The sequence below is a fragment of the Arvicanthis niloticus genome, chromosome 17, assembly GCF_011762505.2.
Source record: "Arvicanthis niloticus isolate mArvNil1 chromosome 17, mArvNil1.pat.X, whole genome shotgun sequence".
NCBI lineage: Eukaryota > Metazoa > Chordata > Mammalia > Rodentia > Muridae > Arvicanthis > Arvicanthis niloticus.
The window spans coordinates 61,316,700-61,332,299 of NC_047674.1; the positions used below are offsets into that span (position 1 = coordinate 61,316,700).

Here is a 15,600-nt window from a genome sequence, read left to right on the forward strand (position 1 = left end):
GGCCGCTGACGGGTACTTGTGGAAAACATTTTTTTTCCCTCTGGCTCCCGCTAGGGTGGAGGAAGTTGGGTCTAGGCGCGGGAGGGTGTCAGGCCCAGGGACGCCAGCAGCGCAGGGCGGCAGGTGCCTGGGCTGCAGCGGCCCGGCCTCACAGGTCGCTGGTCACCTACGGGCCCTGGCGCTCCAGGCGGGCGGCTACGCTCGCAGCAGCATGCCGGAGGCCCGGAGGAGCAGAGCGCGGCCAGGGCGCTCGGGCCCGCTAGCGTCCTAGCCGCCCGGGGAGGCGCGGGGGCCTGTGATCGCTGGCGGCCGAGCGCGGCGGGGGCGGGGAGGGCGCAGGGCGGCGGCCGGGGGGGAGGGTCTCGGCTCCGCCGACGGAGCCCGCGGGGACCCTGGCGGCTGCCAGTGACAGTCGGGGCGGCATGGCCGAGGCTGGCGGGGCCGGGCCCCCAGCGCTGCCGCTCGCGCCCCCGCACGGTTCTCCCCGGACCCTGGCCACTGCCGCCGGGAGCTCTGCTTCCTGCGGGCCAGCGACCGCGGTGGCCGCGGCGGGCACGGCCGAAGGACCGGGAGGAGGCGGCTCGGCCCGGATCGCCGTGAAGAAGGCGCAGCTGCGCTCTGCTCCACGGGCGAAGAAACTGGAGAAACTCGGCGTGTACTCCGCCTGCAAGGTACCCGCTGGGACGAGCACAATCGCGGGGTCACGGGCGGGCCCGGACCCTCTCCCCTCCCCCACCCCCAGCTTCCCGCCGGCACCGCGGAAGTGCTGCATTTGCTGCGCGCGCTCTGCCGCTGCAACTCGCACAGCGTCTCACTGGGGCAGGGGTAGGGGGTCATCTAGATCTGGCCGTGTCCCTCTTCTAGGAAGGATGAGTCTTGGCTTCCGAGCGCTCGGGTTACACTGGGGCTTTTTCTGCTCTGTAGGAACTCGCGGGAGCCCTTTCACAGGGAGCGTAACTGTGCTTGGTGTGGAGGATCAGTCGGGGCTGGGAAGCAGCTTTTTGGGGTTGGGGGCATCTTAGTGTGTCTCCCTGCGCTCGCCCTCCCCTCTGAGCCCCGCTAGGAGGAGCTGGGTTGTGGAGTGAGCGCCCAGAAGTGTCCTGGAATCCTGGCGCTCTGCGGGAGCGAAGGGGCGGAGCGCGGGGTGGGAGGTGGGCACTGCCCCAAGCCCGGGTCCTCTGGCGCCTGGCGGCCTCGGCCGTGCGGCGACAGCCCTGTCATTATTGTTATTACTTATTTAGCGAAAGCGCGATCCTGGCCGCTTAGGGTGTAAACAGGGTCTGGCAAGGTGACAGCCCAGGCGGCGAGCGCGTCTGCTCAGTTTGAGGACAGCTTTCTTGCTATTCTCCCTCCCTAAGGGCTTTAGGCACCCCGGGGCATCCAGCTTTACGGCGCGTGTAGGGGGCTCAGCTCCCCAAGCTGCAGGGGAGAGCGACTCAGCACTGTAGACTGCGGCTTTGTTTTGACAGGGTGACAGCAGAAGTGGGCGGGGACTTGGCCTTGTCGGCTGGGGCAGCCTGTGGTTGGGACCAGGGAGAGGCGCACTCACACCTCCGGCGATGCTGCTGCTGCAGCCTACTACTGTAAAAGGAGTCACATCCTCGGCTTCCCGGTTCTCATACCTCCCGGGCATTCTGGTTGTAATGTTTACTGGAACTTCAAGGACCTTGGATAGTCTCAAGCACGCCCTTTTCTTGTGACCACCTCCTGTTTAGGTCATACACCTGCTGTGCCTTCCTGAGACGGCTTCAGTGCGGTGCTGTATGCACACTGATGTGCTTTGGAATCGCTAAATGCTGTTGCTAAATCAGGAGGTGTAGGTTGGGGGTCTGAGGATTTACATTTCTAACAAAGTCCTAGGAGTTGCTATTGAGAATACTTTCCAGGAAGCAAGTATAGTACTACTTTTGAATTCTAAAGAGGAGCTGGGAAATACTTAAGTCACGTGGTTTATCCTAAGGCATGCATAAAAAAGAACTGGGAGAGGCAAGGGGTTCTATTCCAATAGCTATAGACTTAGTTTTACAGTCCTCCTTAGACAGGACCATGTAGCATGCAGGGGAGAGCCTGGCCGACAGAAGCCAGAGCAAGTTAAGGACTTAATAAACAGGCTTGGCTTTTGCAGCTGCTCTAGGCTCATTCAGAAAGTCAGTCAGCTATGTAGTCCTGTTTTAGGACCTTCAATATTAGCATGAGTTCCCATCACCACTGTCTCCTGTCATGTACTATCTGAAAACTTTCCTGTGGTTGTACACAAGCATTCTTTTTAACTTTTTCTAGGTCTTCCTATTAAGTCCAGGATGGCCTTGAACTCCTATCTTCCTAGGATTACAGTTCTACCACTGTGCTCCTCCCCTGGCCTTCCCAAATACTTTGAATTATTCATTAGTGAAACTTCAAGTGTGTAACTTGAATATTTTTTGGTCTTATTTTCTGACAAACTCATAGGAAAGAAAAACCTGTTATTCAAGCTCTTTCTTCCTGCTTTTGAGAAACTTTGAAAGTAATGGGGTTTAGTGTGTGTGGTGTTTGTCTGCATGTGCTAGAGTGTCAGAGTGTGTTCAACTCTGCCACATACTCCCAGAGCCCTCTCACCAGCCTGAAAGTGTGTGTGGTCTTATTTGCTGATTTATTCAGCTAATGTTATGAGGAGTTCTAATTGAGGCCACACATTAAGCCAGGTGCTGGGTTTATGGCACCAGGATCTGTCTTTGTGGAGATGTTGGAGTATGTGTTCAGATTCTAGGGTAAAGGCAATAACCCAGTTACAGTAGACTCCAGTGAAGCCTTCTTGGGGTGTAGGGCTCAGAGTTGGAGAACGGGAGCTGCAGACCCAGTAGGTGGAGGAAGTGTCTCTCTGATTTAGAACTTTTGGCCTGTTGGGGTTGGGTGGGGTAGGGTTTCTTGCTGTAAAGAGAAACTGAAAGCACTTTTGAAAACTTGGAGCTGGGCCAACCCTAGCTCCCCCGCCTTTGCTTGGGGCCTGCTGGATTGGGGGAGGGGTGAATGTGGCCTAGTGGGTATTTGGGAATCTAGGACTCCAAACCTGGGAGGGATGTTATCTTAGATTAAAAAAAGATTATTTTATTATATGCACGTGTGTTTGAGTGAATATGAGTGTTCAGATTATTTTCTTTAAGCTGGGCTGATTGAGGTTTCTCACATAATCTGAGGCTTTTTTCCCCCCCTCGGTTTGTCTTTGTACTTAAGTTGAGCAAGTCACAAAAGACAGATGCCACTATCTTTGCCAATGACTCTTGGGCCAGTGAGAGATCAAGGAAGCTGGAAAAAGACAGACAGGTCTGAGAAGTTTCCTGGGGGCCACTGAAAGAAAGCAGAGATCTGGCATTTAGACTTTATGCAGCTGAGGAAAGAGGGAAGGGTCTGTGTGTGACAAGCTTGCCTTTCAGGATCCAGCCTAGAGTTCTTTGAACTGTGCGTGGTAAAGGTTGCATCAGAGCCACTTGGCTTCTGTGACACAGCCAGCCAGCGTGATAAGGGAAGCATAGTCTTGACCTTGGTGACTTCTGATCTTTTTGTTTCCCCTTTCCTGGGTCTACATTCTGTCTCTCCCCTGGCTGATGTCTCAGGGCTTTGTGGACCGGTTCTCTTTCCACCTCAGGTCTCTGCACGTTTCCTCTGGGATCTGAAAACTCTCTTCCCTCTTGAAAATTATTTCCCTATCCTGGGGAGGTAGCTTATTACAAGGCCCTCTCAGAGTTCAGTATTGATCTCACATGCAAACACACACACCAAACCCTAACAAAAACCATAAAGAAATGCAACATTTGATCTCAGATATCTTTTCTTTATTTCCCTACGAAACATTTTTATTAGGAATTACCATAGCTGAGCAGTGGTGGCGCACGCCTTTAATCCCAGCAGGCGGGTTTCTGAGTTCAAGGCCAGCCTGGTCTACAGAGTGAGTTCCAGGACAGCCAAGGCTACACAGAGAAACCCTGTCTCTAAAACAAAAAAACAAAACAACAACAACAAAAAAGGAATTACCCAAATGCCTCCTTCTTGCAAATTTAATTGTTATCACAACAATTAACTTAATTGTTCCCTCCTTCCTGGTTTCCCCTCCAAGAGTTCTCCCCCCTCCCCCTTCTGCTGTCTCCTTTGCCTCTGAGAGGGCCTCCCCACTTCACCCCCTCCCCCCCCCAATCCCTCTTCCCTGGGACATCAAGTTTCTACAGGATTAGGTTCATCTCCCACTGAGGCCATACAAAGCAGTCAGTCCTCTGCTACATATGTGCCAGGGGCATGGACCAGCCCATGTATGCTCTTTGGTTGGTGGTCTAGTCTTTGGGAGCTCCCAGGGGTCTCAGTTAGTTGACATTGTTGTTTTTCCTATGGGGTTGGCATCCCCTTCGACTCCTTCAATCCTTTCCCTAACTTTTCTGTATGGGTACCTGATCTCAGTCCAATGTTTAGCTGTAAGTATCTGCATCTGTCTCAATCAGCTGCTGGTAGAGCCTCTCAGAGGACAGCCATGCGAGGCTCCTGTCATGCTTGTCCTTTCGGGTCTGGGTAACCTCAATCAGAATGAAATTTTCTAGTTCCACCCATTTGATGTCCCCATTTTTAATAGCTGAATAATATTCCATTGTGTAAATGAGCCACCTTTTTTATATTCATTTTTTGGTTGAGGGATATCTGGGTTGTTTCCAGCTTCTGGTTATTGTGAATAAATCGGCTGTGACCATAGAAGAGCAAGTGTCCTTGTCACTACCACAATCTTTTTTCTTTTTTGGTTTTTCGAGACAGGGTTTCTCTGTGTAGCCCTGGCTGTCCTGGAACTCACTCTGTAGACCAGGCTAGCCTCAAACTCAGAAACCCACCTGCCTCTGCCTCCCAAGTGCTGGGATTAAAGGCGTGCGCCACCACTGCCTGGTGTCGCTACGACAATCTTAAGCCAAATTTGAAGCAAACTTTAATTAAATACTGGTCAAGTCTGTAGGAAAATGGCCACAGATCATATTTTGCAAGGACTTTAAAAGACAAAACTCATAATTGCTGAATTGCCCATCAGATTCAATCAGGGGCAAACATGCAAGCATACATCCTGATGTTTTATCTGCCTATATTACTTCTGGCTTACATCCAATCAGGGGCAAGCATACCTTGTGCCTACATGTGACTCAGCACAGCTGGTGCAGATGGGTCAAACAATCAAAGGACAACCAAGAACCTATTCTTAACTGCAAACAGAACTCTTAGCCTGCAAGGTGTATTTTTCTTGTTTTGGTCTCATATATCCTGCATGACTTATATCCTGAATCAAATCCTTGACTCTGTGATGACCTGTTTATACTGGGATTTAATAACCACTAATTTAAAGGAACCCAGACAGGAGTTAGTTAGGCATTTAGTTAAGGCATCAATGATGCAAGAGCCAACAGTAATTAGCAGAAGCAGAAGGGCCAAAGGTGTGTGATGGCTGACATCAGAGTTACTGTCTTGGTGGAGGCTGGAAATAGATGGAGCCCTAGTCAGTTAGGTCATCTCAGCTCTTTTTTTTTGGATTTTTTTTTTTTTTTTTTTTTTTTGAGTATAGTCAGATAATCTCTAATTAACCTGAGTGGTTTATATAGAAACAATTTTCTTTTAAAGCCATGCAATAACCTTTTTGTTTTACATAGGGCAGGTTGAGTGTCCTATCATACTGTAGAACTGTTTCAGCTAATTAATCTAGCTATTGATAGCTTTGGGGCTATTTGGTTTTTAACAGGTACCTTTCCTGGTATGCCAGTGAGCACTGTAGGTAGCCATTTTGTTCCCTATGCCAGAGAGTTTTTCTTTTCTTTTTCTTTTCTTTCTTTTCTTTTCTCTCTCTCTCTCTCTCTTTTTCTTTCTTTTCTTTTCTTTTCTTTTCTTTTCTTTTCTTTTCTTTTCTTTTTTTTTTTGGGTTTTTTGAGACAGGGCTTTTCTGTGTAGCCCTGGCTGTCCTGGAACTCACTCTGTAGACCAGGCTGGCCTCAAACTCAGAAATCCACCTGCCTCTGCCTCCCAGGTGCTGGGATTTAAGGCCACCTGCTGGCAAGAGTTTTCTTTTGATCTAACATTCTAGCCTGTGGGGGGTGGGGGGGGGGACAAGGGGCTACATACTCGTTTGTGTGACTACTTCCTGTGGAAACTAGGAAGTCATTATGCGGGCCTAGGAAGGCTGGAATGCTAGTCAAGGTCACAAGGGAAGTCAGGCAATGGAGCATTTATATCAGAAGCATCTGGTTTGCTGACCCCTAAAGAGACAGGGGACAATCCCATCTACCCGACTGGTTTACTGCTGCTGTCAGCAGGTCCAGGGTTCATGAGCAGGTTGTAGTCAGCAGCTGATTCATGGATGCTGTCTGCCAAGCGGGGAATCTGCTGGGACAGATATAGACTGGGGACAGAAGCTGAAGTTAGGAACTTAAAAGAAAATTACCTTTGGAACTTTCAGGCCCATAGACCTAGTAATTGTGAGAGGAGAAGGAGTCTCATGACCAGGAGAGAGATTCCATCCTCAGTAATAGGCAGGTGAGGAAACTTAGGCTATACTTATCTGGAGTTCTACTGACCCGTGGGAGGTGGATCCAAGTCTCATGACTCCCTGAAGCTTACATGATTTTGTTTTCTTTAGTTTACAAAGAGACATCAAAATTTTATATATATTTGCATTTAATCTGTACCGAAATCCACACTGTAGAAAAAGTAGCTTTACCAGCGTATCAGAACCCCATTAATCAATGCTAAAACTTGACCTTTGAAATCTTAGTTTAATATTAGCACCGAAGGGGACAGAAGTCTAAAACATCTTCTGTTTTCATATCCTTTAGATCACTTGCTTATGCATTTATACACCTTAAATCATTTTTCTGGACCCTCAGAACTTACTGAAGCTTTCATATCCTAGACTTTTGTGTACCTTAGAACATTTTCTTAGACCCTCAGAACTTGCATAGACTTTAAACCTTTCTCATTCTATCTACTGATTTACTAGAGACAGGAGTTGTAGTTATTACCGAGAACAGTTATTGCAAAGCAAGTTCTTTTTAAATAAATGAACAGTAAAAAAGTTATATCTAAAACCTGCCTTTTCCTTTAATATGAAGCCTGTTAGCCAGGCCAACCTGGCTGCCTTTTCTTAACAAGAGATCTAGTAGCTCCAGAAAAAGCTACGTTTGATTTTTATATAAGGTAGACCCTTCTTGGGTTCTTGGGGAAGAACCTGGTTAAATTGACAAATCTACAGCTAGCCTAGCCATCAATGCCAGAGATCTGAGAAGTATAAATTATAGCAGGAAGTATAATCCAAATGGCTTATGTATCAATTAAAACAGAGACTTACCCATTACCTAGATATCCCTGTTTTCTCCATGGCATGGTTGGGGACAGAGGTCCTAGGACAGCTAAACAAACTTTGCTTGTTTTTAGTTATTTGCATTAGGCTTAACCTTGAAAACATAAGGTAGGCCAAATAAAGTTTATTTCTGTAATTAATTACATTGGTATGTAGCATGGTTACAAGCATAGTTCTGAGCACGATAAGGAATTTGATCCTTTATGAGGTAGCTGACCTTTAACTTGCATGGCTTAATCATCTTTCACAGTTTATAATAAGTTAGTAGCTTTTATAAGATTAGGATTTTATAGCTTTGTCTCTGTTAAGTTTGAGCCTTAAAAATGTAAATATTTTAAAAGCTGTTCCTTAAAAATATCCAGTTTTTCAATTTAAAATTTCTGTAAAAACTCTCCAAAATTTTCTCTTAAAAAAGTTTAAACTGTGTGCTCCAGCAATATAAAAAAAAAAAGTACCTTTTTATTTCAAGAGGAAAGATAGAGGCCACAATCATAATCTGTACAAGGCAAATTCAATTCTAAATATCTGGGATTTACTTATAATCCTCTGGGGCTTGGGTTACCTCTCTGGCTGAATACCCAGCCTGGGAAAAGATCCCAGCCAGGTCCACGCCCCCTTTGTATCTCTAAAAACCAATACCAGGCTGGGCAGTGTTGGCACACACCTTTAGTCCCAGCACTTGGGAGGCAGAGGCAGGCGGATTTCTGAGTTCAAGGACAGCCTGGTCTACAGTGTGAGTTCCAGGACAGCCAGGGCTACACAGAGAAATCCTGTCTCGAGAAACAAAAAACAAACAAACAAACAAACAACCACCCCCCCCCAAAACCCAATAACACCTGGGTGACTTTTACAAATTTGGCTGCCAGCACAGGGTACATTCTTACATATGAATGGAGGTACAGCTTTAATACCTTATTAAACAAACATTGTTTTTAAATCCTTTCATAAACCCTGTTTTCGGGGCAGACATTATCATATAATACATCCTAATTCAAAATGTCTTGGATACCGGTTGTTGCCTCCTTGGTTGGGCCATGCCACCTGGTTACCTTTAATCAAGATGTTGGTGAAGTCACATGACAACAGCTTTCTTCAACCCTAGCAAACATGCTATATAGCTACCAAAATTACCTTTGGGTCTAGACAAGGGAGAGCCATGACCCAACTCAAGAGTCAGCTTTCCAATAAAGAAACAGCTTTATTTTATTAATAAAATAAAATAAATAATAAAACAGCTTAATGTTAGACATACCCAAAAGACATTCCTGCTAACCTGAATCCACTGACCGGAGAGCTCAGAGATAAATTCTGAGCCATAAAAGCAGTTATGGCAGCCCTGGTGGCTGGAGCTGAGATAATAAAAATATCCATTTCTGTCTCATGTCCATGTTTGCAACAAAACTTAACTTACAGATCCACCAGAAAACAAACAAAACTTGATAAAACCTTCCAATAACAGACAGAAGTTTCTAGTTAACCAGAACCAGGTAAATGGATGGTGTTGCTGTTTGTCCTACATGGGAGAATATTGAGGTCCCATTGAACAAAACCCTACCATGTCTCAGATTGGGATCCCACAGAACAGAACAGACTGTGAATCACCAGGAGGTGTCCATCGATGGCTACTACATTTCTTACTTAGCATGGCAGTTCATGCCTATGGTCTGTGAACTGAAGGCAGCCTGCCAGCCTTGGAACATCTCAAGACAGTGCCTCTTGAAGTGGCCCTTTAGCCTCCAGAGTTCCCAAGTGAAGGTCTGGCTTTAGAATTTGGGTGTGTGGTTCGAATCTTGATGGGAGCCTCTGGAAAGTGTTAATCCCATTGGTCCAGAATAAGACCACTACTATACTCTTAAGCCAGAATTGAAGTAGCTTTAATTAAATACTGGCCATGTGGATGGACCCTGGCCAGGTCTATACCCTGGCTCCCAGGAAAGTGGCCATGAGTCATCTTCCCCCCCTCCCCCAAGGGCTTAAAAAGGGAACCCCCACAATTCACATTTCCCATCAGGTTCAATAAGGGGGAAGCATACACCCTGACATATTTCCTACCTTCATACTTCTACCCTACATCCAGTCAGGGGCAAGCAGTACATCCTGAAGTGTTTAGCGTATCCAGTGTAGATGAGTCAAATATAGGACAAATAGGAACTTTGTTTTTTCGAGACAGGGTTTCTTTGTGTAGCCCTAGCTGCCCTGGAACTCACTCTGTAGACCAGGCTGGCCTCAAACTCAGAAATCCGCCTGCCTCTGCCTCCCAAGTGCTGGGATTAAAGGCATGTGCCACTACCGCCCGGCAGGAACATATTTTTAACTGCAAACAGAACTCTTAACCTGCAAGGTATTTTTTCCTCTTTTGGTCTCACATTATGTGATTTAATTATTTACTGTGATAGGGGCTCTCTCTGTAGCCCCGACTACCCTAGAGAGCTCTATATGTAGACCAGGTTGCCCCTAACCTCACACAGATCTTCCCTTCTTTGCCTCCTGAGCACTGGGGTTAAGGGTATGTACCACCTTGCCCGGCCTTATTTACTTATTTTAATCCAGGCTGATAAGGAGCTCAAGACCCCACAGTCTCAGCTTGAGGAGTGCTGAGATTATAGGCTCATCTCACAGTATCATTTTCTACCATGTTTAGAATAACTGATTGGATTCTGTGATGAGGTTATTGACTGACTGAATGAACTGGAGATGAGAGGATGGAGCAAATGACCCACTTCAGCCACTGTGGGCGCTCAACTTGGCTGCATCTCAACAACTTTATGAAGAGCCTTTTTTTCTAATTTTAATTTTTTTGTAGGGCATTTATAGGTACAGATATTGGTGAGATTTTTTTTTTTATGGAAGTGAAAGAATGTGTGTGTGTGTATGTGTGTCTGTCTGTCTGTCTGTCTTCGTAATTAACAACACTCTAGAGGATAGACACAGGAAAAGTCTGCCTGATCTTCATAGTGATTTCAAGGCGATCCTGAGCCACATAGGACCCTGTCGCAAGTAAACCAAACGAACAAATTAAAGAAGAAAGCTCAAATGAATGTAATGTGAATAGCTGAAGCTCTTTTAATTAAATATAATACACCTACTATAAGACAAAAGCCACCACTCTGCGTGCGTGTGCGTGTGCGTGTGTGTGTGTGTGTGTGTGTGTGTGTGTGTGTGTGTGTGTGCATGCGTGTGCACTCACGCATATTGGTCAGCCTTGGCTTTTGAGGTTGGTCTCATGTATTTCAGTGGCTCTGCACTCCTGACCTACTTCCACCTCCCTGCATTGGGACTCAGGTCTCCTCCCCCATACCAGGCTGCAACTTTCTATTTAAAGTATCACCCCCTCCTCCTTCTGGGGGCCATTTAGCTCCTCTTCCTTGGGACATATGGCTGTGTCCTGAAGCAGCAGCATTTTCTGTCATGGCCTCTGGGAGGAGGGAATGCCTTGAACCCTTACCAGATAGAGAGCAGGGGACAGCACTATGCAGTAAAGAATTATCTGGTCAGGAGGCAAAAGAGCAAAATTCTGCTTGGGAGAAACATCATATTCAAAAGTCTCGTAAACACCTTAGCAGGGTGCAAAAATAGTTCTTTTAGTATTAATTTGAATAATACTGGGAATCTGAAAACTTTCCTTTGTAAATCATAGGCATATTTATGTATGAACACCTCACTGTTCCACTGTTCCTTTCTCTCTCTCTCTCTCTCTCTCTCTCTCTCTCTCTCTCTCTCTCTCTCTCTCTCTCTCTCTCTCTTGTTTTCAAGACAAGATTTCTCTGTGTATTGGAACTCACTCTGTAGATCAGGTTGGCCTAGAACTCAGAGATCATCCATCTCTGGCCCCCTCCTCCCCGAGGCCTGGGATTAAAGGTGTGTACCACCAATGCCCAGTTACTCACTATTCTTTCTATACTCTGTGTGTGTGTGTGTGTGTGTGTGTGTGTGTGTGTGTATTGCTTGTGCACCTGTATGCACCAGTGTCAGAGAAGGACATCCTTCATCTGTTTCTTTCATGCCTTGCCTTATTTCCTTGAGACAAGGATTCTCACTGAATCTGGAGGTAAGCTCTTAGCCAGCAAGCCTTGGAAAACCTGTCTCTACCACCCACAGGCCTGGTACCTAAGGTACCAGGAAACTTTTACCAGCTTTCACTTAGGTACCTAAGTGATTTTTATGTAGTAGGTCTTTATGCCTGCTCAGCAATGATCTTACTCACTGAGCTCTCTCCCAGCCCTGTAGACACAGTTTAAAACAGCTTTATTCCCTGTAACTCAAGCAGGTAAGAGGATGTGCACAGTGAGTCTGAGTCATTGCTGGTTTACAAACGGGAACCAAATTAAAGGTATACTTTTGGAAATTTGTCAAATTGGCAACATTGTTACAATAAGATACAAAACAGGGATGGAGGTAGATAAAATGCTGTTTAAAAGATTAGTTAGCTGAGTTTGGTGACCCTGTGCCTCTGATCTCTGCTTTTAGGAGGTAAAGGCAGGAAAATAAAGAATTCCAGGCCAGTTTCAGTTACATACCAAGTCTGAGGTTAGCCTAGGCTACTAGAGACCCAGTCTGAAAAAGAAAACACACACACACACACACACACACACACACACACACACACAAATGGAAAACCAAGACAAGACTTTTCTCTCCTATCCTGGCCTTGGCCAGTGCCAGTGTCAGATGTCCTGTGATCCTTCTGCCTCTGCCTCTGCCTCTTGTCAAGCCTAGTTTAAAAGATTTGTCCTTTGCTGTAAAGTGTGTAGCATCCATTTCTAAGGTGGAAACACCTCCAAAGGCTGGTGTCAGAACTTGGCATGCAGACCTAGTGCTATTTGGCAGGTTCAGAACAAAAAGTTGGAAAGAAAAAAAGTCTATTTTTGTGTTTTCTCAGACATTTTCAAGCTTATAAAAACATCAGATTATAATTTGTAGTGGTATACTCCCGAGAAAGTTTATAGGTTTACAGAGCAAAACCGAACAATATCTTCTGCAGCCTGTTTGGATTTAGGATGAGTGTAGTTGCAAACAATGATGTTTGATGGCTAGGGTGGTTTTGTTGTTGTTGTTTTGTTTTTGTTTGTTTATGTTTTCTGAGACAAGGTTTCGCTGTGTAGCCCTGGCTGTTCTGGAATTTACTCTGTAGACCAGGCTGGCCTACTCTCACAGACATCTGTCTGTCTCTGCTTCCCAAGTGCTGGGATTAAATGCATGTGCCACCACTGCCCAAGGTTTTTGTTTTTGAGAGAGACATTATGTAGCCCTGGTTGGCCTGTAACTCCTAGGAACTTGCCTACCTGTCCTTTTCCAGGCCTGAGATTACAAACACATGACACCATTTTCTTTTGATTTCATTTTGAGGCAGAGTATCATGTAGTGGCTTCAAAGTTAGTAAGCAGGATGGCTTTGAATTCTTGACTTTCTTGTAGCTACTTCAGAGTTGTTTGGACCATCACACCTAGTTTTAGGTAGTGCTGTTGGTTAAACCCAGAAGTTTATGCACCGTATGAAGACACTCCACTAACTGCAGTATAGCCAGCCCACTCTGTGTCCCACTGTGCTGTGACATACCATGTGGGAGATAGAACAATCTTAGATGAAAGATGAACTGTAATTCTTACTTATTTATTCATCTGTTCACCTTATTATTTATTCTTCTCCCAAGGAGGAGGCAGCTTTTGTCTTGTTTTATGTTTTTTCTTTTTGTTTGTTTATTTGTCTTTGTTTTGAGACAGGATCTCTTTCTACATAGCCCTGTCTGTCCTTGAATTTACTATGTAGAGTGCGATGGCCTTGAACTCACAGAAATCCTTCTGCCCCTGCATCTTTGGTGCTGAGATTAAGGGTGTATGCCACCAAGTCCAGCCTGTTTTCCAAGATTGATTTTTACTACTTAGTACAGACTGAATTCAAACATGCCCCACTACGCTTATTTTCTTTAAATTTATTTTTACATTTATTATTATCTTTATTACTATATTATTGTATGCATTTTATGGTGTTTACATTCTGAGCTTAGGCGACAACTTGTGGAGTTAGTTCAAGATTACCTCTACGTGGGTTCTGGGGTAGAACTCATCCACACTTTATCTGCTGAGTCTTGGGGGAAAAGAATAATCTTGGTGTTTTACAAAGGAACAAAGTGAAAGTAATTTTATAAGGCAATTTTTTTTTTTTTTTTGGCAAAATGGGTGTGCCAGAATCTAAATTGGGCTGGTGAGTAGAGTCAGTTAAGATGCCTGTCTGTCTGTAATCCTTGTTGCAGAGGTGACTGTATCACATCCCCATGGTGGGATCTTGACTTAACAATCTGTCTCTTAAGGTAATTGGTAAAAAGTGGGAAGAGGGAGATTTAGGAAATGGGGAGCCCTTATAGCTAATTACTTCAGATAGAAAAGAAAAGTTTCTCACAGTCCTTTATTTTGTTTTTAAAGGTGTTTGGCAGCCAAGTGTAATGGCGTTTACCTGTAATCTAAGAGCTCAGGAAGTTGAGGCAGAGGGAACTCTTCCTTTAGAGCCACCTTGAGTACAGTCACAGAGTCACAGGTCAGCCAGAGTCCTTACCTCAAACAAACAAATGAACAAACAAGCAAGCGACCTACAGAAACAAAACAAAACAGTGTGTTCCCTGATGTCAGTGCTGAGGTGATATCTTTTTTTCATTTGGTCACCCTGGGTGAGATCATGGCCAGGAAAGTCATTTGCTGGTGGAGAATGGACACCCAGAGTGTTCAGAGACTCCTCTAGCTGCTTGCCTGCTCTGAAAAGTCTATGCTTACATGGAGTCTCTTTCCTGGGCATCAGTTTACCTCTTCTTGTAGATCCTTTTCAAGGTCATGAGGGTCCCTGCTCCTCTAAAGGTTCTGAGGAAGATTTCATCCTTATAGGTTCTTTGCTCTTACCTGACCTATCTGAAGAGGCGTGGCCAAAGGCTTTTCCTTGCTGTATATCCTGCACAGGCTATAAACAATCAGTATCCTTTATTATTGGGATAGGGTGAACACGTGTACAGTCCTGAGGGCATTAAAGCTGGCAGGCAAGACAAGACCTTTGGCAGAAGGCTGCCGAAGCTGCCCACTTGTCAGGAGGGTAAGGAATTGAATGTTTAATTTGGAGGCCCCAGCACCCTAAGCAGTTTCTAGGACTGCCGAGTACACCTTGTGTGTTTCAGCACAAACAAAACCCAAAGTCCTGCCCCGATTCTGGTATCTTATGTTGCCCAGGTTGGCCTTAATATGTAGCTGAAAGTGACCTTGAACTCCCAATCTCCCTTATTCTGCCTCCAAAGGATTATTGAAAAGAGAAAAAAGCCAGATATGGTAGCACGCACCAGGAGTTTTCTGTGAGTTTAAGGCTAGCCTGGTCTATACAAAGAGTTCCAGGCCAGTCAGAGCTATATACTGAGTCTCTAAACAAACAAACAAACAAAACTTTACAAATGTATTATACATACAATATTGTGTTCAAAGCCAGGCGCTGGTGGCACGAGTCTTAAGTCTCAGCACTCGGGAGACAGAGGCAGGTGAATTTCTTGAGTTTGAGGCCAGCCTGGTCTACAAAGTAAGTTCCAGGAATGCCAGGACTACCCAGAAAAAAAAAAATAAAACAAACATTATGTTCAAATTATAGGTTAGTTGTCCAAAGATTCTTTTGTGTGTGTTGTGCTGTGACCTGAACCCAGGGCCTTGTTAATTGTAGGCAAGCACTCTACTACTGAGGTAGTACTCCCCTTTAAAAATTTTTTTCTCTTTTAGGGCTGGAGAGATGGCTCAGTGCTTAAGAGTTCCTGAGTTCAATTCCCAGCAACCACATGGTGGCTCACAAACATCTATAATAGGATCTGATGCCCTCTTCTGGTGTGTCTGAAGACAGTTACAGTACATTCATAAATAGAATAATTAAAAATTTTTTTTTTCTCTTTTAAAGATTTATTTATTATATGTATACCACAAGTATGTGATACTCTGGGAGGCCAGAAGAGAGCATTGAATCCTCTGGAACTGGACTTATAGATGGCTGTGATCTGCCTGACTTGGGTGCTAAGAACCGAACTCCAGTCAATCCCTTGAAACAACAGGGAACACTCTTAACTGCTGAGCTACTCCTACTTTCTCCTTTGCAAAAGACAGGATCTCACTGTGAAGTCCAAGTGTATTATTGCCTCTGATTATAGTCACACACTACACTGAAGTCATAATATTGATATAAGAGCACAACTGCATATGTCCTCAGAGAAAGCTGGATAATCTTTCCAAACCCTTATTAGATGC

The 15,600-nt window shown here is 45.2% G+C and overlaps 1 protein-coding gene across 1 annotated transcript in view; it reads left to right on the top strand.

The window, feature by feature from the left end:
• Nucleotides 1-301: 301 nt before the first annotated feature.
• Nucleotides 302-15,600, top strand: part of Kat2b (lysine acetyltransferase 2B) — a 93,675-nt gene continuing 78,376 nt past the window's right edge. The window contains exon 1 of the mRNA XM_076914651.1: nt 302-671. Coding sequence (XP_076770766.1) covers nt 423-671 — 249 coding nt within the window. The 5' untranslated portion in view covers nt 302-422. The remainder of the gene's footprint in view (nt 672-15,600) is intronic.